The sequence below is a fragment of the Cavenderia fasciculata genome, assembly GCF_000203815.1.
Source record: "Cavenderia fasciculata unplaced genomic scaffold Scf_EUAJFUG02HR96I-5, whole genome shotgun sequence".
In the NCBI taxonomy this organism is placed as follows: Eukaryota; Evosea; class Eumycetozoa; order Acytosteliales; family Cavenderiaceae; genus Cavenderia; species Cavenderia fasciculata.
This window is the reverse complement of record NW_004457624.1, coordinates 2639904-2667798: the sequence shown is the minus strand read 5'-3', so window position 1 is coordinate 2667798 and position 27895 is coordinate 2639904. Positions and strand designations below refer to the sequence as shown.

The window sequence follows — 27895 nt, the reverse complement described above, 5'->3', positions numbered from 1 at the left end:
GCAATAATAACTATAGTAATAAATCAACAACAAAACACTTATACATCAAATAACAATCAATCAATCAATCAATCAATCAATCAATTCGTTCTTTATGGTATAAATATGTATATTACTTTATTGGTTTATTTTGGTTAATTTGGTGAATTACTTGCAGTTAACCATCTTGTCAGAGTGATTGGTCTAAAACCAAGATTACGGAAAAGATTTTGTGAAGGTTGATTTTCGGTATTGATATAGATAAACGGTACAAGAAGATATGGTTTGCTTAGACATTTGATTAAGATATCGGCAACGACTCGCATTGCATATGAATTACCACGATGTTTGGGAAGTGTAAACAATGATCCAACAGATCCATCGGTATATTGAATGGCCCAAGATATGATTTCATTTTCTTTACCTCCTCTAACACAAGAGGTTATTGAATGTTTTGTTGTCCATCTCATAAATGCTAAACTCTTTGTTGATCTATATGTCCAATTATTATCTAAAAAAAAAAAAAGGTAAAAAGAGAAGTATTAATATATATACTTATCATTTGTTTCTTTCTTGTTCCAACATCTTCTTCATTTTGTTTCATACCAACAACATCAGCTTCATCAAATGTAATTGGTGATTCACCACCTTCTAAATATTGTTTTAAATCTTCAATTTTATCTTGTTTACTTTCGATTGGCAACATTAACAAATCAAATATTTCTGGACTTGGTTCAATCTTTAAACCTTGTCTTCGTAGTACATCTTCCAATATATCATTTTCTTCTAATCCCAATGACGCAAATGCCAAATATCTTCTATTCAATGGTGTGGCATTGTAACAAATAAATAATGTGTTAGTTGAGAGAGTGATGATATATGTTTTGTTTTGACTTACGATGAAGGTAATAAATGATCAACTAGACCATCCTTTTGATATGGATAGGTAGTTGGATCCATGTCAATTTGATATTTTGGGTTGGATAAGAAACCCTTCTTCCAGTCGACACTGTTTACATATCGCTTGAATCGTACAATGTCATTGGTAAAGATACTGAGTTGACCACGAACAATATCGATGAAAAGCATGATGGTTGGTGATGCCTCGATATCGACAAATGCAATATAGTTGAGACCCTCCTTGTTGGTAATGATTCCTTTGATTCGAACCGATTGTTTGAATCGATCGACATGTGGCAATAAAATACTACTATCTTTGATTTGATACAATTCAATCACCTCCTCTTCATTTGATGATATTGATGATGATGATGATAATAAACTCATGATGATAATGATTGTTTTCTTTATATAAAGGTAAATAATTAAATAAATAAATAAATAAATAGATTGATTGATCCAACGGATAATTTGTTGTTAAAGGAGGGAGTTGTTGACTGTGACCCTCGTTCGTTGAACTCTTGATTAATTAATTAATTAATAGGGTTGGGGGTTGTTGAGTGTGCGTTATTACTTATTATTATTATTACTAAGATTAAAATAAACAACTTGACCTGTGTTTATTATTTATTGTATTGTTATGATAAGTGTTTGATCTTTGAAAACAATTTGTATTATTGTTGGGTTTGGGACTTTGAAACAACAATGACACAAAAATCGAACAATCAAACGGACAACACTTCTGAGAGTGCACAGCTAATTCCAGTTTTTGGTAATTCAGACCACTTAGAAACTATTTTACATATCTTAAGGAGTATTTATATATCATCGTCGGTTGTGTAAAGAAGTATTCTTCTTCTTCTTTTTAGAAAACAATAAATAAATATATATATTATTTCTAATATTTAAATTGTTGCAGTTGATTAAATTTAAAAAAATCACATAGTAACATCGGGATTGAAATGGTTGTTGGTATGAAACAATCCAATTATAATTATGAGTGGGATCGATTGATGATGAATGATGGGTGTTGGGGAGGAGGGGGTGACCGTAGAGGAAGGGGATGGGGATCACAACAAACCAAGAATAATGTAATGACTACGTTTGTAAATTTGTGTTTTGAAAAAAAAAAAAAACAATTCTCACTGGGTGGGGGGTGGCAGCTTGTGCGAGCTACCCTAATTTGTATTGAATGCGATCGATCCCGTTCTCTCTTGTTAGCATTGATTCTCGTCATCAACAGGAAGAGGATTAGTTTAATTAATTATTGTCGTTTCGTTTCAGTTCTAATACTATGATCATCATCATCGTCGTCGTTTGTATCTTTTAAACTACTGTAAACCTATAACTATGATTTGTGATTATGAGGTAAGGTTCAAAAAAATTTAAAAAAATTAAAAAAAAATAATTGTGAGGGAGGAGTTGGATGAGGTGATGTTGTTTATTAATGAGCTTTTTCAAGCTGCTATTAATAATAATAATAATAAAAAAAAAAAAAGAAAAGAGTAAACTTATTAGATACCCTACACTCTGCTGACAGCACAACACAACCAACCAAACCAACCAACCAACCAACTGCACAGGCTCCACCACCACAAGGTTCGTCGTTCACATTATATTATATTATATTATATTATATTATATTATATTATATTTATTTTGTTTGTTTGTTTGTTCCTATCATCCATCCATCACCATCATCCACTCTACCCTTCTTTCTCTTTCTCTTTCTTTATATTATGATGAATGATTAAATGATTATTAACTTTTTATTTATTACTACCCCATATGTATTATTATATACTGTAACAATGTAATTAGATTACACTATATTAAATTAAATTAAATTAAATTGGTCTTTACAGAGTGAACTCGGCTGCTTTACTTATAGTACTTGATTCATTGATAGATTAGATCGTCGATCGATCATTCCATTCCATTCCCATCCTATTATTCATTTCACACATTCCCACGAGGTCATGGTAAAGATACTATCATAGGTCATTTTGATGTTTAATAACAAATAGAGTAGAGTAGAGTATCAAGAGAGAGAGAAGGAGAGAGGAAAGGAGACAGCCAAATATAAAGTAATACAATACAGGTAGTAGTATTACGATCGTTAACCTCTTCAATCAAGTAGTATCATTACCTATCTACAACATCTACATACATACATACATATTCACATTATACCATTAGTTGGTCATATGATGGATCAAAATCACCTATCACAACAAAATAACAACAACACCAATGGTTCAAGTGAAACAGGATACAATAGTGCACAATATCAACAACAACTACAACAACATCATAACTTTACCGTCGGTAAAAAAGAAGATAATCTAGACGAAATGGATATAAACAATAACAACTTTGCAGACGTGGAGTATGAGTTTAATAACAACAACGCATATACAAACAATGGTAATAACAATAACATATCAAATAGAAGTAATTCAATGGATGGTCCAAAAGATGATCAATCTCTACAACAACAACAACAACAACAACCACAACAGCAACAACAATATCATGTAAGTTATGGATTGATAGATATATCACTATCGAGTGTATTCTAAAGTTTAGAAGTAGCTAACCATTTATCTTTTTTTTTTTTTTTAAACTATTTAGACTTCATCACCAATTGCTCAGCAGCAGCAGCAACAACAACCTCAACCTCAACAACAACAATATTATAATAATTCTCAACAACAAATGGGATCAGTGGCAATTCAAGGATCACCATATCATCCTCATCAAAACATGGTATCACCTCCACCACAACATCACATTTCACCAAACCCATCGCCGGGCATAAATCATCAACAACAACAACAATCTATAAATACACCAAATCAAAATATGCACTCTCCTATGATTGGACCACAACATACTAGTCCTTCGACACCGATGCCGCACGTATCACCAGCTCAAGTATATACTCCGAGTCAGCAACAGCCTCAAACCCCACAACCACCTCAGGCCTACTCGACACCCTTTTTAAATAATCCGCAAACCCCAACTACACCGCAGCTGCAACAGCCAAACACACCCATCCAACAGCCACAAACGCCTCAGCAACAAGCTCAACAATCCGTTGTAAATAAGCCACCTCAAACTATCACTCAACCTCCCCCACCTCTTCCTCTACCCCAGCAACAACAACAACAGCAGCCAACCGCTCAGCCTCAGCCAGCCGGTATTTCTCCCGTACATACTATACCACAGCTTGTTGCAAGCATGCCACAATTTCAACAACAACATTTACAACAACAGCAACAACAACAACAACAACAGGCACAATTGAATCAACAAGCACAATTGAATCAACAGGCTCAATTGAATCAACAACAGAAATTGCAATTACAATTACAACAGGCTCAACAACAACAGGCACAGCTAACACAGCAACGGATGACTGCGCAACCCCCTCAATACCAAATGCCAGGTGCACAAACACTGCCTCCACAACTCCAATTATACCAACCGACCCAAATCCCAGCGTCACTCAATCCCAATCAATTTTCAGCCTATCCTCAACAATATGGTACCACACCAAGTCAAATGCATTTGTATAGTTTGATAGCTCAACAACAGCAACAACAAGCGCAACAACAACAACATCAACAACAACAACAGCAGATTTTTAAACAACAACAACAACAACCAAACACAATTACACAGGCACCAACATCACTACCATTGCCAACATCTCTGACCCAAGGAACGAATCAACAACAACAACAACAAATATCTTCACCGGTGACAGCTTCCACCAATCAACAACAACAACCAATGACATTTCAAACTAATCCACAAACATCTGTTTCTACTGCTACGACTGCCACCTCTCAATATCAACCCAAACCTTATCCGATTCAACAACTTCCCAATAGTAATGGTAATAATGTTGGAACACCTTTACAATCTGTACCTTTGATGACTGCCCAAGGAGCTCAATTGACTCAACAACAACAACAATTACTTATTCAACAACAATTACATCAACAACAACAATTACAACAATTACAAGCACAACAGCAACAAGCTCAACAACAACAGCAACAATTACATGCACAACAATTCCATCAACAACAACAACAGCAACAATTACAATTACAAGCACAACAACAGGCACAACAACAACAACAACAACAACAAGCACAGGCACAGGCACAAGCTCAACAACAAGCTCAACAACAAGCACAGGCACAGGCACAGGCTCAAGCACAAGCGCAAGCACAGGCACAAGCACAAGCTCAACAAGCAGCTCAACAAGCATCAGAAGAGAGTGAAAAGAAGAAAAAACGAAAGAGTGACAAGAAGAGAAAGAGTGAACTAGAGGCATTCAAGAAAAAGTTTAATGAAGCAATGGTTGAAAGAAAGTTGGCAACTGAACCAGATTACAAAACTCCATTTCAATCAATCGAGGATTTAAAAAAGAGATTAAGTTGTTTTCAAATATTTTCAGAACTTGAATCATCAATCGGTATGTATTAGTAATAATCAATAATAATAATTTATAATATTAATGTTTGTACTATTTATTTATTTATTTAGTTTCTGAAGAGAAATGTAAAAAATTAAAAATAGAAACTTTTAATACTGTAGATAGACTATTCAAGAACATTTATAAAATATCAGAGAATCAATTAAAAGAGGACAATCTTTACAAGGAGGATTTTTGTATCCTTGATCGATTGATTCAAAATGAAGTAGGTGTATTTAAAATACATTTACAACATTTCCAACAACAACAACAACAACAACAGCAACAAGCTCAGTTACACGCCCAACAACAAGCTCAACAACAGCAACAACAACAACAACAACAACAACAGTTGCAACAACAACAACAACAACAAAATACAATGCAATCACCAATTGGAGGAATGCAACAAATGAGATCTCCAAATGGAACACCTATTCTAACATCGCCACCACCGGCAATGCCTATATTGGTTCACCAACAATTCCAAGCCCCACCACAACAACTTCAACTCCAATCACCACCTCCAATGCAACAACCAAAAATATCACCAAACAATACTACTCCGGTCATTGCTGCCTCGCCATCACCCCAATCATCCAGCAGCGCAATGCCAAGTACTCCGACCCTAACTACAATCACTTCGCCACCTCCTCCAATGGCTATGAATTTACAACATTTACAACCAACACAATCAACACAACAAATAACACAGCAACCACCACAATACAGTAATAATACTTTTGAAAATAATAATAATAATCATGAAAATAATAATAATAATAATAATCATAATGGGATGATAAATAATAATAATAATGAGAGTATACAACAACAACAACAACAACAATACAATAATAATAATAATAATAATAATAATAATAACAATAGTAATATAGGCAATACTAATCTAACCTTTTTTAAAGATCAACAAACTACATCACCAATATTTCACAATAATAATAATAACAATAACAATAACAATAGTAACGAAGTAACATCTCCCTATCAATCACAACAACAACAACAATTTAACAAACAACAAGATAATAATAATAATAATAATAATGGAAATGGCATGGTCTCAAGTATACCTGTATTTGTAAATGGAGCTCACACAAAATAAAACTCGACATAATAAAATAAAAAACACCTAATTTATATACCAACCTGATGATGATGGATCATTAGTTTTATATTTTTATTATTCTAGGTAAAATTAATTAATTAGTTTATTGGAATATAAAAAAGATAGTCAAACCATCAGACCTACCCTTTTGTGTGTTTTGAATCATAAGTTATGAATATGATTTTAGTGAAAAATACATAGAGATAGGAATGGACAAACAGAATAACAATTTATTCCCTTTTTTTATGAATTTTGCTCCCAAACATAATAATGATCAACAACAACAGAAAAATAATAATAGTAATAGTAATATTAACTTATCACTTAATGATTTACATTTAAAACCAAATCTACCATCAAAAATATCACCAGACTTTTCATTGCAACATCAAAATAATAATTCATTTAATCAAAAGACTTCTAATATTTCTTCTTCTACAACATCTGAAAAGCCAACCATTAATAAACCAACTAATTTATTTAATTTTCTTGAAAATAGAACCAATAATAATAATAATGTTAATAATACTTCTTCTTCATCCAACTTGTTACAACAAAACAATAAAAAAAATTCACCTATTAAACAACCAATCCAACAACAACAAAATAATACAAATAGACAATCAAACAAATTTTCTCAAATATTTGATGAAACTTCATTTCAAAAGGATTTAAATACTGGGTTTTATGCTTCATCATTGTCGTCATCAAACAACAATACAAACAACAATGTGAATGTCTCTAGACAACAACCTCCATCACCAATATTGGTTCAACAACAACCAACTCAAATTCAATCAAAGCCATCATTGATTAGACCTATATTTGATCATCATTCTACCACGTCTGGTCAATCTTCTGCTTCACCTTCAGCACCACCAACTCCAAATATCAAACAATCTATTGCTGCACAACAACAACAACAGAGTATTGGTACACCTTCAACTATCAATTCCATTGATTTATCTTATGAATCTGAAGGTGATTATTTATCTTCACAAGCCAACAACACTACAACTGATTCTGATGTAGATTATCCTCAAAAATCATTTACAAATCTTTTAAGAATATTTGGTAAGAAACTAATAGTTTAAATTTAATATCAATATTGAAATTAACTCTCTTTCTTTTATTTATATAGATGATATTGAAGATAATTATCAAAAGAGTATACAATTAAATGAAATATTTGAACAACAAATTAAATCATTAGAGTTGGATGTCAATGCCAAAGAGGAAATGATCAAGAATATTCAAGATGAACGTCATTTATTACAAATCAAATTCGATGATATAGAAACTCAATTCAATTCTATTCAATTTGATCAAAGATCAACCAAGATTCTTTCCAAATCCACCTCTGAATATATTGATGATGCCCAAAAGAAAAAGGTAGAATTGGTTCAAATGATTGAAAAGGTTGAAAAAAACTATCAAGAAATAACAGAATATGTTCATACCATTAATAATCTTACAGAAAGTTTACAACAAGATTTAATATTACAAAAGAAATCAATTCAATCTTGTAAGTAGAAAAGAGAGATAGATTACAAATTATAGTTTTATTAATTATTTTATTTCTATCTAGATAAAGAAAAAGAAGAAACATCAAAAGATGAAATTGAAGCTATGCAATTATTAATGGAAAGTGAAACAAAAGAATTTAATGATAAATTATGTATGTCAACTATATTAATAATTCTATTTATTATTGATTAATTTTTTTTTATTCTTTTTTTTAGTAAAACATAAATTAGAATATAATACATTGGAAAGTGATATAAAATCATTAATGAAAAAGAAATCAACATTACAAGAAGATTATAATATTAAAATGGGAGAGATTGATAAATTTAAAACAAAGAATGCACAATTGAATGAACACAACATGTCAATGTCTGAAGAAATCTTGAATTTAAAATCAGTTCTTGGAGAAAAGGATGGTGAAATCTCAAGACTTTGTAAAGATTTGACAAATACTGAACAATCTCTTTCTGGATCAAACAAACATTTATCTGAAATTGAAATTAAATTACAACAAACAACAGAATCTAATCAACAAGAAATTTTAAAATTAATTAATAATTTTAATTTGTAAGAAGAAGAAGTAAACCATTTATACATTTATTTTATCATCCTTTACTTACTTTTTTATTTATTCTATAGAATTGAAAAAGAATTAAATGAAAAAAGAAAAGAATAGAGATTATTGAAAATGATAATAACGATTTATTGGTGATTAAAGATAATTATCAAGATTTACAAGAAAAGGAAAAACAATTGGTTGAAACCAACACTGAATTGAATGAATCAATTCAATCATTATCATCAAGAGTATCTTATTTGGAAAAGGAAGTAGGAAATCAATTTGAAGAAAACAAAAAGATTTCAAATGAAAAGGGACAATTGGTAGAGGATCAAACACTTTTATTGACCAAAATGTGTGACAAGGATCACAAAATACAATCTCTATTGGCAAAAATTGCAAAACTTGAATCTGATTTGGAAACTTCAACAAAAGATAGAGAATTAAAATCTAAAATGATTACTGTAAAGTAAAAAAAGAGGAAAAAAAAAAGACATAAATAATAATTCTTTTTTTTATATAGGAAAAAACAAATCAATATGAAAAGTTGGAAGAAGTTTATAATCAATTTAAAATGGAATTTGTTGAAAGAGATAAGGTGGTACAAACAATATCCGAGGAATTGGAACAAAGAAAGAATGGTTTGGAAAGAAGAGAAAAGGATTTATCAACTAGAGAATCAAAAATGGGTGAGGAACAAACAAGAAGAGCAATATTATCTGATTTTTCATCAACTGAAATGGGTGATAGATCACCATCATTTACTCAAAGTTTATTACATGAATCAAATCAATTAACTCAAATTTCAACCAACAATATTAATAATATCAATAATTTCAATCCCATTCCCATTACCAATACTATAATTACAACAGCAGATACAATTGTTCCAACTATTAGTATGATTTCCAATCCAACTTCACCACCACCTCCAATTTTAACAACACCATCAACAATCAATACTACCAGTACTATGGTTTCATCAAATGATCCAACATCTCCACCTCCACCAGTTTATAGTCCAACCAGTGCAAATACCAATCCTTCTACTACAACTGCTCCAACACCTGCCACCATACAATTACCATTAAGAGGAAAGATTTCAAGAGGTAGACCAAGAGTTACAAAACCATTATCAAATCCAAATGGGAAAGATGTATTTTCTTTTACTGATTAAAAATACATTTCAAAAACAATAAAAAGCCAAAAGGAATCACAATTCATTTACAATTTAAAATTCATTTTCATTTCTCTTTGATTAGATGAATATTAATAAGAGATCTGTAAACTTTAGTTCAATTTATGCATTGGAAAAGATACTTTCAACATCTGTTGGACCAAAAGGATTAGACAAGGTCATTACTAATGAACAGTTAAAAGAAACTATCATTACAAATGATGGTGCTACCATTCTATCAAATCTACCAATAAGTAATCCTTATGCTTTAATTATGAAACAATTGGCTTGTTCAATTGATGTATGTAATAATATAATCTATCTCTTTCTAGTTTATCTAACCTTCTTTATCATTTTTTAGGTAAAAGTAGGAGATGGTACAACATCTGGTGTAATATTGGCATGTAGATTATTATATCAAGCAGATGTATTATTAAATCAACATCATTTACATCCAAATGAAATCATTGGTGGGTATAGATTAGCTTTGACCTATTGTAAAGAAGCTTTGACCAAGATATCTGTACACGTACCAATAGAAAAACAAACTACGTTTATACAACAAGTTGCAAAGACTTGTATATCATCAAAAGTTTTATCAAACTATTCTGATGGATTTACAAATCTCTATTTAAAAGCAATTGATATTATCAAACAAAAGAATGGACAACAAAAAGGAACACATCATGAAAATCTATCAAATGTACATTATACAAAGATACTTGGAGGATCTATATCAGATTCAACATTGGTTCATGGTTCATTCATTCAAGGTAGATTTGCTCTACCAAAAATGACAAAAGTCATCTCTTCTAACGCTCGTATACTACTTTTGGATTTTGATCTTGGTTATACTGATCAATCTTCAAATATTACCTCTTCAAATCATTCATCTTTTAAATTTATTGATTTATCAAAATTATCTTTTATTGTAAGCTTTGTGAGAAAGTAAAACAAAACAACAAAAGAGTTAATATTAATTTATTTATATATTTTTATTAGGAAAGAATGAATATTGAAAAAGAAAGAAAACAAATTGAAATTGAACAATCAAATATATTGATTGGAAATATTAAAAAGATTTATGGTGATGGAGTTGAATTGAAAGGAATTGTATTATTTTCAAGTAAAAGAGTATCAACAGCATGTCTATCACAATTATATAGCTATGGTATAAATATTGTAACATTGGTTTCAAAACAAGATATGAATCAATTACAATTATCAACTGGTGCAATCATTTTAAATTCTTTGGTCATTGAATCAAGAGATCATTATCTTGTTCCAATTGATAGTTGTAAAGAGGTTTTGGAGAAAAACTCCCAATACTTTATTCAAATTGAAAACAAATCCTCATCAACTTGTACATTTATTTTAAAAGGTCCTTCAATTTATACAATTGATGAAATTTTTAGGGTAAAAAAAAACAAAAGAAAAAAGAGAGAGTAAAAAACAAGTATTAATTTATTTTTTAAAGTCATTAAATGATTTAATATCAATTAGTTTATTAGCAATGGATAATCCAAATATAATTAGTGGAGGAGGAGCAAGTGAAATTGAATTATGGAAATATTTAATGGAAAAGAGCAGAGAGACCAAAAATTTCAAAATTAAAAAAATATTACAAATGTTTGGTGAAGCATTATTAATTATACCAACTTTATTAATTAAAAATGCTGGTTATGATCCAATTGATTTATTATCAAAAGTTAAATCTCTTCATCTTCAACAAAATAATAATAATAATAATATTCATCAATCAATTAACTTAACAAATGGAGAATGTCAAGATATGATGGAAAATGGAATCATTGAATTATTTCTAGCAAAACAACAAATACTAAGTATGGTTGTTGATACAGTTTCAGTTTTAATTAGAATTGATCAATGTATTATTTACAATAACGGTCCAAATATTATTTAATAAAAGTGATCATTTACATTTATTATTTTATAATTGTTTTTAGAGGAGGTGCTTAATGGCATCCATTTCAGATAAGAGTTCCTTACGGGTAACATCGAATCTATCCTTGGAGAAAGCATCCAATTGGAGACCTTGGACGATTTCATAGTTGCCATTCTTGCAGATGACTGGGAATGAAAAGTAGAGACCCTTGTCGGCACCGTATGAACCGTCAGAGTAGACACCCATGCTTTGCCATTGGCCGTTGGTACCAAAGGTCCAGTCACGCATGTGATCGATGGCAGCAGAGGCAGCAGAGGCAGCAGAAGAGGCACCACGGGCGTTGATGATGGCGGCACCACGTTGTTGAACGGTTGGGATAAAGTTGTCCTTGACCCAGACGGCATCGTCGACATAGTTTTTGATTGGGCTACCCTTGATGGTGGTGTGGGTAATGTCTGGGTATTGAGTGGCAGAGTGGTTACCCCAGATACAGAACTTTTGAATGTCAGTGACACCGCAACCAGTCTTGTCGGCGAGTTGGGCGAGACCACGGTTGTGATCGAGACGGGTCATGGCGGTGAAACGCTTTGGATCAATGTTGGGGGCGTTACGGGCGGCAATGAGGGCGTTGGTGTTGGCTGGGTTACCGACGACGAGGACACGGAGGGTGTCACGGTTGGCGTTGTTGTTGAGGGCCTTGCCTTGAGCGGAAAAGATTTGAGCGTTGGCTTCCAAGAGTTGACCACGTTCCATACCCTTGCTACGTGGCTTGGCACCAACGAGGAGGGCGTAATCAGCACCGGCAAAGGCACGGTTTGGGTCGTCGGTTTGGACGATTCCCTTTAACAATGGGAAGGCACAATCGTCGAGCTCCATAGAAACACCCTTCAAGGCGTTCAAGGCTTGTGGTAATTCCAAACATTGGAGAATGATTGGTTGGTCCTTGCCCAACATTTCACCACTAGCAATTCTAAAGAGAAGTTGGTATCCAATTTGACCAGAGGCACCAGTAATGGCAACTCTTAATGGTGCTTTGGTGGTACTGTAGTTTCTTACTCCTAAAAAGGTAAAATTAAATAGTAATTTTAATTTAATTAATATAACAATTATAAAGGTTCAATTTTTTTGTTCAACTAGTTGAAAGATCTTCTTTAATGTGAATAAAAAGGAAATTTCTTCTTTGCTGCACTAAACTAAAAATATGATAAAGTGATCACTATTGTTTTTTTTTTCGCTCTCTCTCTTTTCAATCAATTATTCTGTGTTGTTTGTATGTTGTAATGTGTAAGATATGTTTAAGATCTTTACCAGACTTGACCAAGAGGGATGATGCTGATTTGAACATTATTATATTAAATATTACTTTGTGGGTGACACAATGAAAGAATGAATGATCATCAACTCGTGTTAAATGCTCAGCAAAAGAAAAAAATAAAAAATAAAAAATCGTCATTCGATCTTTGGTTACCTTTTTTGGAACTACCTTTGATTAATCAATAGAGTTGATCATACAAAGCAGTATTTATTATTTATTTAGATATCTCGTAGGTTCATCAAACATTCTCAACACACCATTTCACCTATCCTCTAGACTTTTACGCGAGTGCATAATAGCCGACTATAAATCAGCAGCTGTTGGTGTAGTTGATCTCAACCCGATTACATTACCCATACCTATTAAAAGTCATATGTAGGAGAGAGAAAAAGAGAGATAAATTAGTTTTACTATTGCTATTCAGAGAGAGACATGATCGATATCAATTCATACAACCAAAATACAAAAATCCATCCTTTTCAACTACATTTGTGATTACTTTTAGTTTGGATTGACTACCTTGTAATGACCCTAGAATATCACCAGACTACAAGCAGACTAAATGTTAGTAACTACACCTCGTCGATCATTCATTTAAATTTATTTACCTTGGGATCAGCAATTACAACCATTGGAATACCATGGGGTTTTGGGAATAAAAAGAAAAGTCTCGCTCCCAATCTTTTAATCATTGGGTGAGGAGAAATGAAATCAACAAACTTTGTTCTCGCTCCAAAGATGGCGATATATAATTTACCATCATCACCCATTCTAATTCCATCTGGGTATCCTGGTAAATTATCAATAAAAATTTGTGATTTTCCAGCTGTACAAAAAAAAATAGAAATTAATTAAAATATTAAATATTTAATAATATATCTTCTTTTTACCATTAACACCATTAATCCAATATCTTAAAACTCTTAAATTTGCAGTTTCACAAATAAAAACACTGTTTCCATCTTGATCCATTGTTACTCCATTTGAAAAGGCAATCTTTTCTATTAATACTTTTGTTTCTTTTGTTTTTGGATTATAGGATAAGAATTTTCCAGCTGGTAGACCACTTAGACAAGTATAAATTGATGGAATATATGTATTCCAATCACCCGATCTATCTAAAATTGGTCCCAATGTTGTACTATCACTAAAATATATCATTCCATCTTTTGCACATACTACATCCTAAAATATATTATATAATTCAATTATTCTCTCTATCTAACTTTAGATCTCTCTCTCTCTCTTTCATACATTTACAAAAGTTAATTTTTGAGTACCATTAAATTGACCAGTTAGAATTTCCAATAAATTTGTATTTTTGTTTAATCTTAGTAAACCCTTGACAGGATCTGCAATCAATAGATTTTCATTTTGATCAAATGATATACCAAGTGGTCTACCAACCACTACTACAGAGTGCGATGGTGATGGAGTACTTGTAGTAGTACTAATATCTCTTTGTTTGATAAATCTAATTTCACCAGTTTTCAATGAAAAGTATATATCTCCTTGTTTGTTTATTGCAATTGATTCTGGTTCTTTGTATATTCCTAATATTTAAAAAAAAAAAAATATTAAAAAAGTTCTATCTCCACAAGTATTGTGTCTCTCTCCCTATTTTTTTATTTTTTTTTTTACCCAAATTTATATAATCAATTTTGTCTAGTTGATTATTGGGAGGATAAATATCATCATTTAAAGGTAGAGGATGGGAGGCTATAAAATCCAAGTCTATCGCTTGGTTGGCACCAAACATGCCAAGTGGGGGGTAAAAGTAAAAGTGTACCCAAACAAATAGCTATTCCCAAAATGATATAGTTTACTAATCCCTTCATTTTTCTAATATTAAACAAATAAAATTTTATTGAGGTTGATTGATAAATATGATTTGGCATAGGAGTCGTAAGGTTTATGTAATTCGATAAAGTATGGTTTGGTAAGGTGTATGAATTATAAAAATCTATGTAATAGATTTTAAAAAATAGATCTTTTAAACACTCATTATTAGTATTTGTTTTTTTAAGTGTTGTGTATTATTTTGTACCTATTTTTATTATATGATTACTATAAACACATTCTTGTATTAATTATTATTTAATAAAGATTTTTCAAAAATATATATCTAAAAAAAAAGATTCATTCAAAGAAAACAAGTGTAGAGTCACCAGGCGAGTGGGTTTGATGGCTTGGTCCATCAGCTCCAACCCTATTTTAAGATATTTTCTAATTGTTTTTTTTTGTTTTTTCATCACGATTAGTCTTAAACTCTGTGTCACCTTCTCTGTTTATTCAAACAACATAAGAAGAAATGATAAGTAAAAATTTAATTTTATTGATTACATTATTTGTATTATCTTTGAGTATTAATGCTCAAACACCAGGTTTGTATCAAACATAATAATAATAAAAAGAGATCTTTGACTTGATTATTAATATTTTTTATTTTTATTTTACAATATAGTATTTACATTTACAACATCATTTTCAGAGATTGGATCATTTCAAGTATCAATTTCAGCTGATGGTATAGTTGGAGGTGATCTTCAAACAAACTTTACATATTATGTAAATAATACTATATTTTGTGACAATACACCGAATACCTCTTGTTTTATCGAGGAATTATTATCAAATTCCTATTATGAAACTAAAGTGGTTGGTGTCAATGGAAATGGAGTAACAAATACATCGACTGGTAGCTTTACAACTGCTTCCCAGATTGTCATTACAAGTTATCAAGGTGTTCAAACGCTCAATAACTATTTTACAGTCGAATGGGAATCAACTGGTGGAAAGGATGCCGCATACTATGAGATCTCTGTAAATGGTACAAGTATGTGTCAAGACACTACGGCTGATAATTATTGTGAGGTTGATTTGACACCCGAAACTGTTTTATCAACTCATTCAATTGAATTGAAAGCTTTTTCTGATCCAGATTCCAGTGACTCAAAAACATTTACTTTTCAAACTTATAAACGTAAGGAAAAACAAAAAAAAAACAAAACAAAAAGAAACAATCAAAAACTAGTATATTTAGATGAATTTTTAATTTAATACCTTTTTCTATTTCCTATTTTTTAGAACCACTTGTTAGAAATATTTCAGCAACCATTATTAAAAATGGTTCAATTGAATTAACATGGACTTATATTTATGGTAATACAAGTGATTTGATTGATTTTGGAATTGATCATGGAATCATTGAAAATGATTTATTAATCCTTGTTGAAAGATGGGAAAATACAACTTTGTATGTGGATGATTTTGAAGGAAGTATCCATTACTTTGAAATCGCTGTCTATAATGCAAATTTCGATGGATATGAAGATGAAGCCTTTTTCAACTTTACCTCTTGTGTAACCAACAACACTGCCACTGGTTTTTGCTCTGGCAATGGTATCTGTCGAAATGCAACTTTGGGATGTTCATGTGATCAAGGTTGGGAAGGTCCATTATGTTCAACCAAGACTGTTGTTCCAAATTCAAGTGATTCAAAGAGTGATGAAGTATCTTTTGCTTTTACTCTTGAATCTTCTATTTTTATTTCATTATTACTTTGTTTATTATCTTTATTATTTTAATAAATATAAATAAAAACATAATTATCATTATGGATGAAAAGATTATACTTTTTGTTCCTTTTTGATCAAATCTATTAAAATGTAATAATTATTAAAATAATAATTTTTCTTTTTTAATTTCTCTGGTGTTTTGATCTTATTTTTTTGGTCTTGGTGTCTTGAATGTCATCATCATCATCATCATCAACATCACTAGTATAATTAACTTTTTAACAAAATAGTTTGAAAAGTTTTGGTATTAATACTACATAGTTTGAATGTTTTTTTTCTTTTATATTTACCTTGTTCTAATTCTTGGTCAAAATATTTGTCAAATTGTTCGTCTATTTGTTGTTGAATTTGATCGGATATCGCCTTTGATATTTGATCAGATATCCCCTTTGATATTTGATCAGATATCGCCTTTGATATTTGATCAGATATAGAGAGATGTTTTTTTTGAACAAGATAATCATACTTTAAAGTTGAACAAACAGCTTTGGTAAAACCATTACCATTGTCATGAAGCTCCATATCATTTTTTTCTCTAACGTCATTGGGATAGATATCATTTTCTATTATATATTTAATATTATGGTTGTTATCATCAAACCCATGTTTCTCTTTTAATAATTCGATCAATTCTTGTGACATGATTAAAGAATAGATTGATTAATGTACAAATAAGAAATAAATATAATGTACAAGTAGCTCCTGAATTGAACAACAGTTACTCTCATCTTATTTTTTAGTAACAAGGAAAGTGTTGTTTGATTGGATCGGTCATTGAGAATCCTGCAAATACATAATCGATTCCTTTTGAATACAATTCATTATGTACACGTTGCAATAAATATCTAAATAGATGATTACTCATTTCTTGATCCTCTCCCAATGCATAACAACAATAGAGTTGACGATGTTTTTGTGTTTGTTGTTGACGATTTTTGAGTGTAAAGATTAAATCTTGATTCCAAATCGATATTGATGCTTCATACAATTGACCATTACATTGCATCGTTGCAATATAGGTTGATTCATGATATTTTTGATTGTCTACAAGAATATCAGAGAAATTGGTTGGAATAAAGTTGTATTGTTGAAATGCATTATCCCATCTAATTTTTATATCTTGATTCTCAATCACTTTCATAAATCTGACTTGTGAACAATTGGATGGTAAAGAATAAACTTTGACTGGATTGGATACCTTCCAAGCCATTTGACATTGATCATATTGTGGAGTCATTTCAATGTTTCCAGTTGCCTTTTTGATGGGGGCATTATTCTTTGATGTCGATGCAACGAGGATGGTTGATCGGTCGTCTTGTTTGACGGCACTATGAATATCTCTGAAAAACATATTAGAGATGGAGTGACCACGGTATTTTGGATCGACATTGATATCAAACATATTGTACAATGTCTTTTTTTCACCACATACAATCACATCTTTGATGTTGCATGCATAGGCTCCAACAGCTTGATGTTCGTGTCTATCTTCAGCAACGATAATCTTGTGATTCTTGGTTAGAGTTGGACGGATTGTGAAATCGATTGGATGTGACATTCCTTCCGATGCATTGTAATTGTAGGATATTGGTAGTCTTGGAATGGATGAAATGGCATTTAAATCTTTTTCCTCTGAAAATTCTCTTAATATAAATCTATTATTATTATTATTGTTATTGATTGAATTCATTTTTAATTGTTGTTATTGTATTTGTTGGTGAATAAATTACAAGTTGATAGATTATTATTTATAGTTGTTCTTTTTTCCAAAGAAGATAAAGATAAAAGACCGTCAAGTCAAAGTCAAACAGACGACCCGGGCAAGGTGCAAGATCACCAGTGGGCGACTGAATGACTATCGTCAACGATAGTGTTGTATCGGTAAACGGACAACGACACATTATTATTAATAAATGAATAGACGTGTCGCGACATTTCATTTACCTATAGCTTGACTTTTGTGTGATCTCATCACATCATCTGTTTGTCAAGTTCGACACTTCATATCTCGTTGAGTGTGCGGATTGGGATGATGGTCGAGCTTACATATCATCTATCTTGCAAAAGTAGATAATTAATATTTGTATCGAACAAACATGAATTCAGTTGACTACTATTTCGTGTGTGTCTCTTCGGTGATTAAAAAAAATTAATTAAATTTAAAAAAATAATAATAATAATTATTATTGCTATAATCATAATAGATTGATAGATTTATTTTTTGAACAAGAATAATAATAAATCTTTAATCTTTTATTTATTTAAATTAGTATAGACGATGGAAATTTAAACTTTGATGGACTTTGACAAACTTTGACTTCTGACCTTACCTTTTTGGTCTCTGAACCTTTGATGATCATATTTGTTTTTCATCATCTGACGATTAATTTTTGTTGAAGTTCTCATGTACTATTATTATTTACATGTTGTGTAGATGATCATATGCTATTCCCATAAACTCGGAAATCGATCATATTTGACAGCACATCAATCAAGAATAAGACAACACAATAATGTCGGGAAAAGTTGCGTGGTCCTCTTGTCCAAGCCTACGGGAGACGTCAAAACAGGTGAATAATGACGTCCTTAGAAGTTGAGCGGAACAACCGATCATACAAAATGTGCCTATCATTAGATCCTAGTCAACAACGAAATCCTTCGAACGTTGGAAATCGTGGTTGTGTAAAGAAAATGGTACTGAGCCAGGCTGGATTCACAGAGCAGCTAAAACATTTCGCTGGGATTGGAACGGTAGAATACACATTAAGATCGGCCACAAGACGACTAGAGAAACAGTTAGACCCTGTCTTTTTTTGCATGTTTTAAAGGACGCCGGTGGAGGGGGTTTGGGAAGCCCCGGGAAAAAGCACGCAACCAACAACACAACAATCTGTTAAATACCTAAGTGCTTGCTTGGTTGGATGGATGGTTGATTGTTGAATGGTTGCTTGATTGTTGGGGGTTGTAGAAATGATTGATTGTTGACTGGTTGCTGGTTGGTTGGATTGCTAAAGCTAGCATAGAAATGGTCATTAAAAAATTGAATTATTTGGTTGCTGGTTGACTTGTTGATTGTTTGATTGTTGGTGGTTGTACCCTGTCAGATGATTCGTGTGTCCTGTCAACTGATTTGTTTCCTTGCCGTGGCACCACATGCATTGTTTGTGTAATAATTACGACCGTCTTTGATTATACTGTGAGTCCGAGAAAGGTGAAGATGTGGAGAAGTAAGTCTCTTTACAACCCAAACACATATGGCACCGAAAGGATTAATTGTCCAATTGGCCTGGCGACAACACAATACTCTTATCTGTGTTGGAGCTGGAGTTTAAAAAATATCAGTGATCGATCTGGGTTTGACACCCTAGATTGGGCATTTGATGTCCTAGAGTTGTGCAAGTACAATGTGAAATTGGATACCAGCGACTGCTTGATCTTTTAAAAGATATCAAAGTTTCCTCCTAGTCACAATGATTGGCAAGAGATGACAAGTTTGAAAGAAGGTATATGCAATATCAATTATTCTTTAAAAAAAAAAAATTAAATTAATTCATTAAGGATTAATAAAGTACAATATAGATAGATTTATACATACCAAAGTCAACCTTGAAAGGCAAATGTAAGAGCTCTGTATTGTACGGAAGATGAAAGAGAGGGAGGGGTACGGTGATTGATTTATCGTGATGTCGCTCTTTTACACATTAGGTATAAAGCACTAGGAAATCAATGCCACTAGGTCAATTTGCATTGACTATAGTAGATATTGGGATTGTTCAAGCTGTTGAAATGTGTTGCCCATTCTGTAACATTAATCTAAAATAAATAATAAATTTGGTTAGTATGATTATTAAAATAATTACTATATATATATTCATACCAAACAAAAAAATAGACCATCGTTTGGAGGAGGAGTGAAATGATCATCCAAGTATTTGCAAATTTAACAAATATAATTATAATAATATAGAGATTAGATTAGATACTCTGTATTATTTATAGTGCCATGCATACATCTCTTTAAAGTTTAAACAACTCCTACTCTCGCTGCAAACCGAATTGTTGATTTCCTGCAACAATTGTGAGAGCTAGGCTATATATATATATCAATCAACATAAATATATATATATAAAACTAGAGTGTTATTATCTGATCTCTAGTGAGACAAGTGTAGCAACCATGATCAAAACTAAAAAATTTTAATTAATAATAATTTATTTCTTTCTTGCAGAGCCAAAAGGGTAACAGCTTTAACAAAAAACCCTATTTTTATCATTATTATATAGGATCATCATTATTAGTTGATTTGTTTTTAACAGAGATCAAAAAGAGTGAAGATCTTCAATAACTCTTTCGATTGACCAATGGTTTGCGCCAAACGGACACTGTCACCTTGAAACAACATCGCTACCCTATGAAATGTATACCATTCTTTAACGCTTGTATGAAAGAGACACTCTGTATTCGACCAGTTGATGCCCTTTCTCTACCACGGAGAGCCACTGAAGATATATGTGTAAAGGATAAATACATCATTCCAAAGGATCATGAACCTCTTGGTGTATGCAACGATGAAAAGTATTGGAAAGAACCAACTGTATTTAATCCATACCGTTGGTTGTCAGATGATCGTTTTGATGGACGAAACAGCACCAGCAACCAACAATCAAGCAATCATCCAACAATCAATCATTTCTACAATCAACCATGCAAGCATCGGTATTTAAAATATTATGTTGGTTGGGTGCTTTTTTCCGGGGCTTCCCAACCTCCTCTTCCTCCTCCTCTATTTTTCTATTTTTTGTTTGGTATGAATATATATATATATATAATAATAGTAATTATTTTAATCATACGAACCAAATTTATTATTTATTTTAGATTAATGTTACAGAATGGGCAACAATTTCAGCAGCTTGAACAATCCCAATCTCTACCAAATGGTATTGATTTCCTAGTGCTTTATACCTAATGTGTAAAAGAGCGACATCACGATAAATCAATCACCGTACCCCTCCCTCTCTTTCATCTTCCGTACAATACAGAGCTCTTACATTTGCCTTTCAAGGTTGACTTTGGTATGTATAAATCTATCTATATTGTACTTTATTAATCCTTAATGAATTAATTTAATTTTTTTTTTTTAAAGAATAATTGATATTGCATATACCTTCTTTCAAACTTGTCATCTCTTGCCAATCATTGGGACTAGGATGAAACTTTGATATCTTTTAAAAGATCAAGCAGTCGCGAGCATTCAATTTCACATTGTACTTGCACAACTCTAGGACATCAAATGCACAACTCTATGTGGTCTGGTCCTCCAACGCCCAATCTAGGGTGTCAAACCCAGATCGATCACTGATATTTTTTAAACTCCATCTCCAACACAGACAAGAGTATTGTGTTGTCGCCAGGCCAATTGGACAATTAATCCTTTCGGTGCCATATGTGTTTGGGTTGTAAAGAGACTTACTTCTCCACATCTTCACCTTTCTCGGACTCACAGTATAATCAATATATAGAAATATAATCAAAGACGGTCGTAATTATTACATTATTACACAAACAATTCAAGTGGTGCCACGGCAAGGACGCAAATCAGTTGACACGATACACGAATCGGCTGACAGGGTACAACCACCAACAATCAAACAATCAACAAGTCAACCAGCAACCAAATAATTCAATTTTTTAATGACCATTTCTATGCTAGCTTTAGCAATCCAACCATCCAACAATCATCCACCCAACAATCATCCATCCAACAATTAACCATCCATCCAACCAGCCAACAATCCATCCAACAACCAACAACCATCCATCCATCCAACCAACAATCATCCAACAACCATCCAACAATCAATCATTTCTGCAACCAACCAAGCAAGCACAATCACGCAAGCACCTAGGTATTTAACAGATCGTTGTGTTGTTGGCTGCGTGCTTTTTCCCGGGGCTTCCCAAACCCCCTCGCCTCCTCCTCCGCGTCCTTTAAAACATGCATAAAAAAAGACAGGGTCTAACTGTTTCTCTAGTCGTCTTGTGGCCGATCTTAATGTGTATTCTACCGTTCCAATCCCAGCGAAATGTTTTAGCTGCTCTGTGAATCCAGCCTGGCTCAGTACCATTTTCTTTACACAACCACGATTTCCAACGTTCGAAGGATTTCGTTGTTGACTAGGATCTAATGATAGGCACATTTTGTATGATCGGTTGTTCCACTCAACTTCTAAAGACGTCATTATTCACCTGTTTTGACGTCTCCCATAGGCAATTGGAAAATAGGACCACGCAACCTTTCCCGACATTATTGTATTGTCTTATTCTTGCTTGATGTGCTGTCAAATATGATTAATATTTAGGTTTATGGGAGAATCATATGATCATCATACAGCTGATGTTGTACGTACCAAACAAAAAAAAATTGATGGTGATGATGAAAAAATAAACCGAACCAAAGATCACCAATACCCATTCAATCAATAAACACCAACAAGCACATTAATATACATTATAAAGAGAGAGATGGCAGATCAACCAGTATTTTTAGGAGGAGGTAAATGTTTACCACCAGGGTTAGAATCAGAAAATGTTAATTGGATGGAACAACCAATTATTGTAAGAGAGAGATATAGAACAAAAAAAAAGTCAATGATCTACTAACCATATATATATATATATCTATGATGATTTATAAATCTAGGAAAATACAGTACAAGAAGATTATGGAGAAGAATATAAATCAATTGAATTATTACGTAAAGAACTTGATAACATTAAAAAATCACTTGTATGAATCTATCTACATATCTCTCTCTCTATTTATTTATTTATATTATATTTATTTTTAGACATCAATATTAGCACCAGTTGAATCAATTTATAGAAATCAAGAAAGACTCCTTACATTGACCAATGATCAAGACAAGGCAGCAACAGAAAAATTGATAAAAGATAGTGAGAACAAGCGTGATCAAGTGATTGAACAATTGGAAAAGAATTTACCAATGTTTGATAAACATCCAGAATATGTATCATATAAACAAGGTGTCCAAGAAGCTATTGCTTTGAGCAAGACACGTTTCAACAACAAAGAAGAACATTTCAACTTTGGAAATGCTTGTAAAAAAACTACTACCAACATTTTCCGTGATCAAAAGAATTTATTAGAGAAAATGAAATTAATTAAAAAGACCAAAGCAGCAGCAGAAAATAAATAATTATAAATTATATAATATATTAAAAAGTGTATTTGTATTGTATTGTATTGATTATTATTATTATTATAAAAGATTCGATTAATTGTACTTTCCAATTTGTTTTTTTAATCTTTGAAAGCAATTTTACGAGTCTTGATAGTACTCCATTTCAAACGCTTCCAGTAAAACATTGGGAGAGCAATGATAGAGAGACCGAGGATGATCTTGATACCGAGTTTCTTACGATCGTCGTGTTCTGGTTCGGAAGCCCAGGCGAGGAAGGTGCCTACGTCCTTGGCCATTTGAGAGACCGAGGCTTCAGTGCCGTCATCGTATTCGAGGGCGCCTTCAGCGAGTGGTGGGGCCATGGCAATCTTGGTACCGGGAAAGTATGGGTTAAAGTGTTGACCACCGACAACCTTGACACCAGCTGGTGGGTCAGAGTAACCAGTCAACAAGGCAAAGATGTAATCTTCGTGGTGAGTACGAGCCTTGACGACCAACGACAAATCGGGTGGCAAAGCACCATTGTTGGAATATCTGGCAGCGTTGGCGTTGGGGTATGGCTTGGGATGGAAATCAGTGATGGTTCCCTTTCTCTCAAACATATCACCCTCGCTGTCTGGGCCGTCCATGACTGTGAGTTCGGCAGTCAAATTCTTCATCTCTTGTGCAGTGTAGGCAACGTCAATCAAGTGACGGTACGACACGAGGTCAAGAGAGTGACAGGTCGAACAAACTTGAGTGTATACTTGATGACCACGACGAATCGAAGCGTGATCAAATGCTTGCCATGGGAAACGATGGTTCCATGGATACTCGGGTGGTTGTGCAAAATCATCAGAAAGGTAAACTGCTGCTGATGATACTCCTGCAACACTTATTCCAACTCCTCCAATATATTTTAGTGCCTAGAGTAAAAAAAGTAAATCAAAAATTAGAAAGTTGATGATGATGATGAATGATCATTGTGCAGTTATGTAGTATATTTTTTTTTCACACAACACTAAAAAATGAATGATGATCAGATCTGTCACCAACCAAACTAAATAACTAACTAACTAACTACTACTGCTGTATCTTATCTACTATCGTGACATACATTATTTCTTAAATGATTGAACATTTTCTACGCTCTTTGTTAGACTAGATAGAATGTTAAAATGTTGTATAGAAAGGAATAGTTAGTGTTATGACCATTTTGATTCTTTTCGTTCATTGCAAATATTCTATCTATCTCTCTCTGTTATTCGCTTTTTCTCTCTGTCTCTTTTCTCTATCTCTCTTTTTACTCGCAGATGATGATGTTCTTTGCTTTTAATATTAAAACACATACACTAGTCGCACGCTAATCAAATAATGTAGGCGCCTCACTGAAATCTGAGCACACCATCACATCACTCTTTTGCAGCTTGGGATGAAAAAAAAAAAAAAACAAAAAAATTCAAAACAAAAAAAAAACGTTACCTACTTTAATCTACTCAGTTCAAAGATAGACATACCTCTATTCATTTCATTTACTACTTACTTACTTAAAGAATGTCTATATATAAAGTATTTAGAAATAAAGTAATATTAAAACAGATTGGATATGAAATTGAAAAGATTCATAAATTGAAAAGATTAAAATCATTTAAATTTAATGATCTACCATCATTGGAATGGATAGTAAACAATGATACAGGTGATTTAATTCATGACCTTTTTAAAAACAAAGATAATAATAATAGAGCATTGAAATCATTACAAAAAGAATGGCCAACATTGGATACAATCATTGCTATTTGTTCACCACACCGGTATCATCGATCTGTAACCTTTAAATTGGATACATTTGATGCAATCTATTGTTACTATGAATCTGCATTCAAAAATGAACATATGGCTTTGGATTGTGCTGTAGATAGTCAAAATATCAGTCTTGTACAGTACCTACTTGTCAAAGGTGTACCTTTTACTACTCGTTCAATCGACAATGCTTCACAATTTGGTAATTTCAATTTAATTAAATTATTATTAAAATCAAATAATTCAAATACTTTGGTAAGCAAAGAAGAAAATATAAAATAATATATATAATTATATAGTTTTATTAACTCTATTTCTATTTCAATTTCTTTTGTTTAGAGTAAATTTACAAATAAAACATATGATAATTTATCATCTTGTGGACATTTGGAAATATTAATGTATTTTGATGAACAATTTAATAATACTTTAGATTTTACAACAAATTCAATTGACAATGCAACTATAAATGGTCATTGGAATATTGTTTATTATATATTAAATAGATTTAAAAATGATAACAAGAGATCAAGATGTCTATTTACAGAGATTGCATTGACTCATACAGCAGGTAATAATCAAATGGAATTATTTAAAATTCTATTGGATTGGCCTGATAGAATGGCAAAAACAAGTGGTAAATGGGTAAATGAAGCTTTAATATTGGCATCTAGAAATGGTCACTTTGAAATGATTCAATATTTATTTAATGAATTTCATATAGAAACTATTCAAGATAACGTATTATCTGCTGCCATTGAATCAAATCATAATGATATGATTCAATTTTATTTAAATCGTATTTTATCCCCATCATCTCATTTACCACCATTTAAAATAATGGGATATGATATATCAAGTCATATTTTAATTGTAAATGGTCATTTGGAAATTTTAAAACAAATGTACAAGTATCCAATTCAATCCTATGTAGAATTGGCTTGTACATATAATCAATTGGAAATATTAAAATGGATGTTGAGTATAAATGATTCAAAAGTTTATATTGAAATGGAACATCTTTTAAAACAATCTATTGGTCATTTGGATATATTAAAATATTTAATAGAAGACATCAAAGTAGTAGTAACGATTGATGATTTGGAAAGATGTTGTGAAATTGGTCATTTGGAATCATTACAATATCTTTTAAGATTTTATCCAAAAGATCAATTGATTAGTATTAGATCAATTAAAAATGCTTGTTTTGAAAGTCATAATCATATTTTATCATTTTTATTCATTCATCATCATCATAAACTTTGTAATATTTCAATCAATGAAAAATTTCAATTATTACAAGCATGTATTATATCTGGTTCATTTAAATGTTTGGAATTAATATTTGGTTATTTTGATGATGAATCATCAAACTTTACAGAATTAAATCAAGAAATGATAGCAAATTTGGTATTAAAAGCAATTCAATACAATCAATTGGATATGATTAAATATTTAATAGAGGATAGATATCCTTTAATTTTAAAAAGAGAATTGATTCAATTGTCAAATGGTAGAAAGTATTTAGAAGATGCAGTTCATGCTGGTCATTATCATACTTTGGATTATATACTTGGTGTATTGGATCAATCAAATGGTCAACAAATATTTTATACACCAAATCCAATACCTTCATTAGATTTAATTCAACTTGCTATTAGGTATGACCAAGTCGGTTTAATTGAAATGATTCATAATCATTGTCCAAAAATGGTCGTTCCCGACCCATATAAACTGCTCACTAGAGGATACACCAAACTATTTAAATTGGTTATCAAATGGAATTTGGACAATGGGTATGATCAGGATGACAGTATACAAAATCCATACATTAAAACAGAACAATCAAACAAGATATGGTTCCTTGAAACCATTTCACAAGGTAATATATCTCTATTAGAATTTTACAAGGAAAGTGGATTCATTAAAATACCTGATGAATTGGTTATTCGTCCATACACTGAACTTCAAAAATACTATCATGTCCAAACTGCGCTCTACCTAGTGTCGCCCTATATAGTTGACAAGAAACCAAATCCTCATCAATACAAACAAATCCTATCATCTATCGTTTCAAAATGTGCAGACAAGAATATTTATTCAGTGATTGATGCAATACAAAAAAAATTAAAGTCACTTGGTCAAGATAATATACTAGTTGTATCTGCTGTATTGATGGCAGCAACTCATTCAAATATATCAATGATTAGATTATTATTAAAATTTGGTAAATTTAAATACCAAGATTTCTCTAATCTATTAAATTATGATTGTTTAAACTTTTTTAAAAAATTAAATTAAAAAAAGAAATAAAATGTATTTTAAAAAAAAAAAATCAAATGTGT

General features: G+C 31.8%; 13 protein-coding genes across 13 annotated transcripts; 6 read left to right on the top strand and 7 right to left on the bottom strand.

Moving 5' to 3' along the window:
• Positions 1 to 134: 134 nt before the first annotated feature.
• On the bottom strand, positions 135 to 1266 carry DFA_12069 (putative acyl-CoA N-acyltransferase; the record flags this gene model as incomplete). The annotated part of the gene is made up of 3 exons (XM_004350956.1): positions 135 to 490; positions 535 to 797; positions 878 to 1266. 3 exons carry the CDS (start codon positions 1264 to 1266, stop codon positions 135 to 137), a joined length of 1008 nt encoding a protein of 335 aa, XP_004351008.1.
• Positions 1267 to 1841: 575 nt separating this feature from the next.
• On the top strand, positions 1842 to 6602 carry DFA_12068 (uncharacterized protein; the record flags this gene model as incomplete). The annotated part of the gene is made up of 5 exons (XM_004350955.1): positions 1842 to 1981; positions 3020 to 3416; positions 3514 to 5371; positions 5443 to 6473; positions 6585 to 6602. 5 exons carry the CDS (start codon positions 1842 to 1844, stop codon positions 6600 to 6602), a joined length of 3444 nt encoding a protein of 1147 aa, XP_004351007.1.
• Positions 6603 to 6745: 143 nt separating this feature from the next.
• On the top strand, positions 6746 to 11647 carry DFA_12067 (uncharacterized protein; the record flags this gene model as incomplete). Its single annotated transcript, XM_004350954.1, has 11 exons — positions 6746 to 7574; positions 7642 to 8025; positions 8089 to 8178; positions 8243 to 8594; positions 8699 to 9050; positions 9110 to 9742; positions 9849 to 10064; positions 10125 to 10694; positions 10766 to 11179; positions 11241 to 11615; positions 11642 to 11647. The coding sequence occupies 11 exons, from the start codon at positions 6746 to 6748 to the stop codon at positions 11645 to 11647; spliced, it is 4221 nt and encodes a 1406-aa protein (XP_004351006.1).
• Positions 11648 to 11726: 79 nt separating this feature from the next.
• On the bottom strand, positions 11727 to 13014 carry mdhB (malate dehydrogenase; the record flags this gene model as incomplete). Its single annotated transcript, XM_004350953.1, has 2 exons — positions 11727 to 12727; positions 12978 to 13014. The coding sequence occupies 2 exons, from the start codon at positions 13012 to 13014 to the stop codon at positions 11727 to 11729; spliced, it is 1038 nt and encodes a 345-aa protein (XP_004351005.1).
• A 273-nt stretch (positions 13015 to 13287) lies between these two features.
• Positions 13288 to 14822, bottom strand: DFA_12065 (uncharacterized protein; the record flags this gene model as incomplete). The annotated part of the gene is made up of 6 exons (XM_004350952.1): positions 13288 to 13343; positions 13742 to 13810; positions 13875 to 14169; positions 14239 to 14443; positions 14512 to 14537; positions 14811 to 14822. The coding sequence occupies 6 exons, from the start codon at positions 14820 to 14822 to the stop codon at positions 13288 to 13290; spliced, it is 663 nt and encodes a 220-aa protein (XP_004351004.1).
• A 473-nt stretch (positions 14823 to 15295) lies between these two features.
• DFA_12064 (uncharacterized protein) lies at positions 15296 to 16571 on the top strand (the record flags this gene model as incomplete). Its single annotated transcript, XM_004350951.1, has 3 exons — positions 15296 to 15368; positions 15449 to 15967; positions 16072 to 16571. 3 exons carry the CDS (start codon positions 15296 to 15298, stop codon positions 16569 to 16571), a joined length of 1092 nt encoding a protein of 363 aa, XP_004351003.1.
• Positions 16572 to 16684: 113 nt separating this feature from the next.
• On the bottom strand, positions 16685 to 17204 carry DFA_12063 (uncharacterized protein; the record flags this gene model as incomplete). The annotated part of the gene is made up of 2 exons (XM_004350950.1): positions 16685 to 16776; positions 16853 to 17204. The coding sequence occupies 2 exons, from the start codon at positions 17202 to 17204 to the stop codon at positions 16685 to 16687; spliced, it is 444 nt and encodes a 147-aa protein (XP_004351002.1).
• A 94-nt stretch (positions 17205 to 17298) lies between these two features.
• Positions 17299 to 18252, bottom strand: DFA_12062 (uncharacterized protein; the record flags this gene model as incomplete). Its single annotated transcript, XM_004350949.1, has 1 exon — positions 17299 to 18252. The coding sequence occupies one exon, from the start codon at positions 18250 to 18252 to the stop codon at positions 17299 to 17301; it is 954 nt and encodes a 317-aa protein (XP_004351001.1).
• Positions 18253 to 18310: 58 nt separating this feature from the next.
• On the bottom strand, positions 18311 to 18463 carry DFA_12061 (uncharacterized protein; the record flags this gene model as incomplete). The annotated part of the gene is made up of 1 exon (XM_004350948.1): positions 18311 to 18463. One exon carries the CDS (start codon positions 18461 to 18463, stop codon positions 18311 to 18313), a length of 153 nt encoding a protein of 50 aa, XP_004351000.1.
• Positions 18464 to 20974: 2511 nt separating this feature from the next.
• Positions 20975 to 22245, top strand: DFA_12060 (uncharacterized protein; the record flags this gene model as incomplete). The annotated part of the gene is made up of 2 exons (XM_004350947.1): positions 20975 to 21279; positions 22086 to 22245. The coding sequence occupies 2 exons, from the start codon at positions 20975 to 20977 to the stop codon at positions 22243 to 22245; spliced, it is 465 nt and encodes a 154-aa protein (XP_004350999.1).
• Positions 22246 to 22561: 316 nt separating this feature from the next.
• DFA_12059 (uncharacterized protein) lies at positions 22562 to 23783 on the top strand (the record flags this gene model as incomplete). The annotated part of the gene is made up of 5 exons (XM_004350946.1): positions 22562 to 22665; positions 22926 to 22965; positions 23083 to 23181; positions 23267 to 23353; positions 23415 to 23783. 5 exons carry the CDS (start codon positions 22562 to 22564, stop codon positions 23781 to 23783), a joined length of 699 nt encoding a protein of 232 aa, XP_004350998.1.
• A 104-nt stretch (positions 23784 to 23887) lies between these two features.
• On the bottom strand, positions 23888 to 24888 carry cyc1 (cytochrome c1; the record flags this gene model as incomplete). The annotated part of the gene is made up of 2 exons (XM_004350945.1): positions 23888 to 24673; positions 24865 to 24888. The coding sequence occupies 2 exons, from the start codon at positions 24886 to 24888 to the stop codon at positions 23888 to 23890; spliced, it is 810 nt and encodes a 269-aa protein (XP_004350997.1).
• Positions 24889 to 25301: 413 nt separating this feature from the next.
• On the top strand, positions 25302 to 27851 carry DFA_12057 (uncharacterized protein; the record flags this gene model as incomplete). Its single annotated transcript, XM_004350944.1, has 2 exons — positions 25302 to 25805; positions 25890 to 27851. 2 exons carry the CDS (start codon positions 25302 to 25304, stop codon positions 27849 to 27851), a joined length of 2466 nt encoding a protein of 821 aa, XP_004350996.1.
• Between the last annotated feature and the right edge of the window lie 44 nt (positions 27852 to 27895).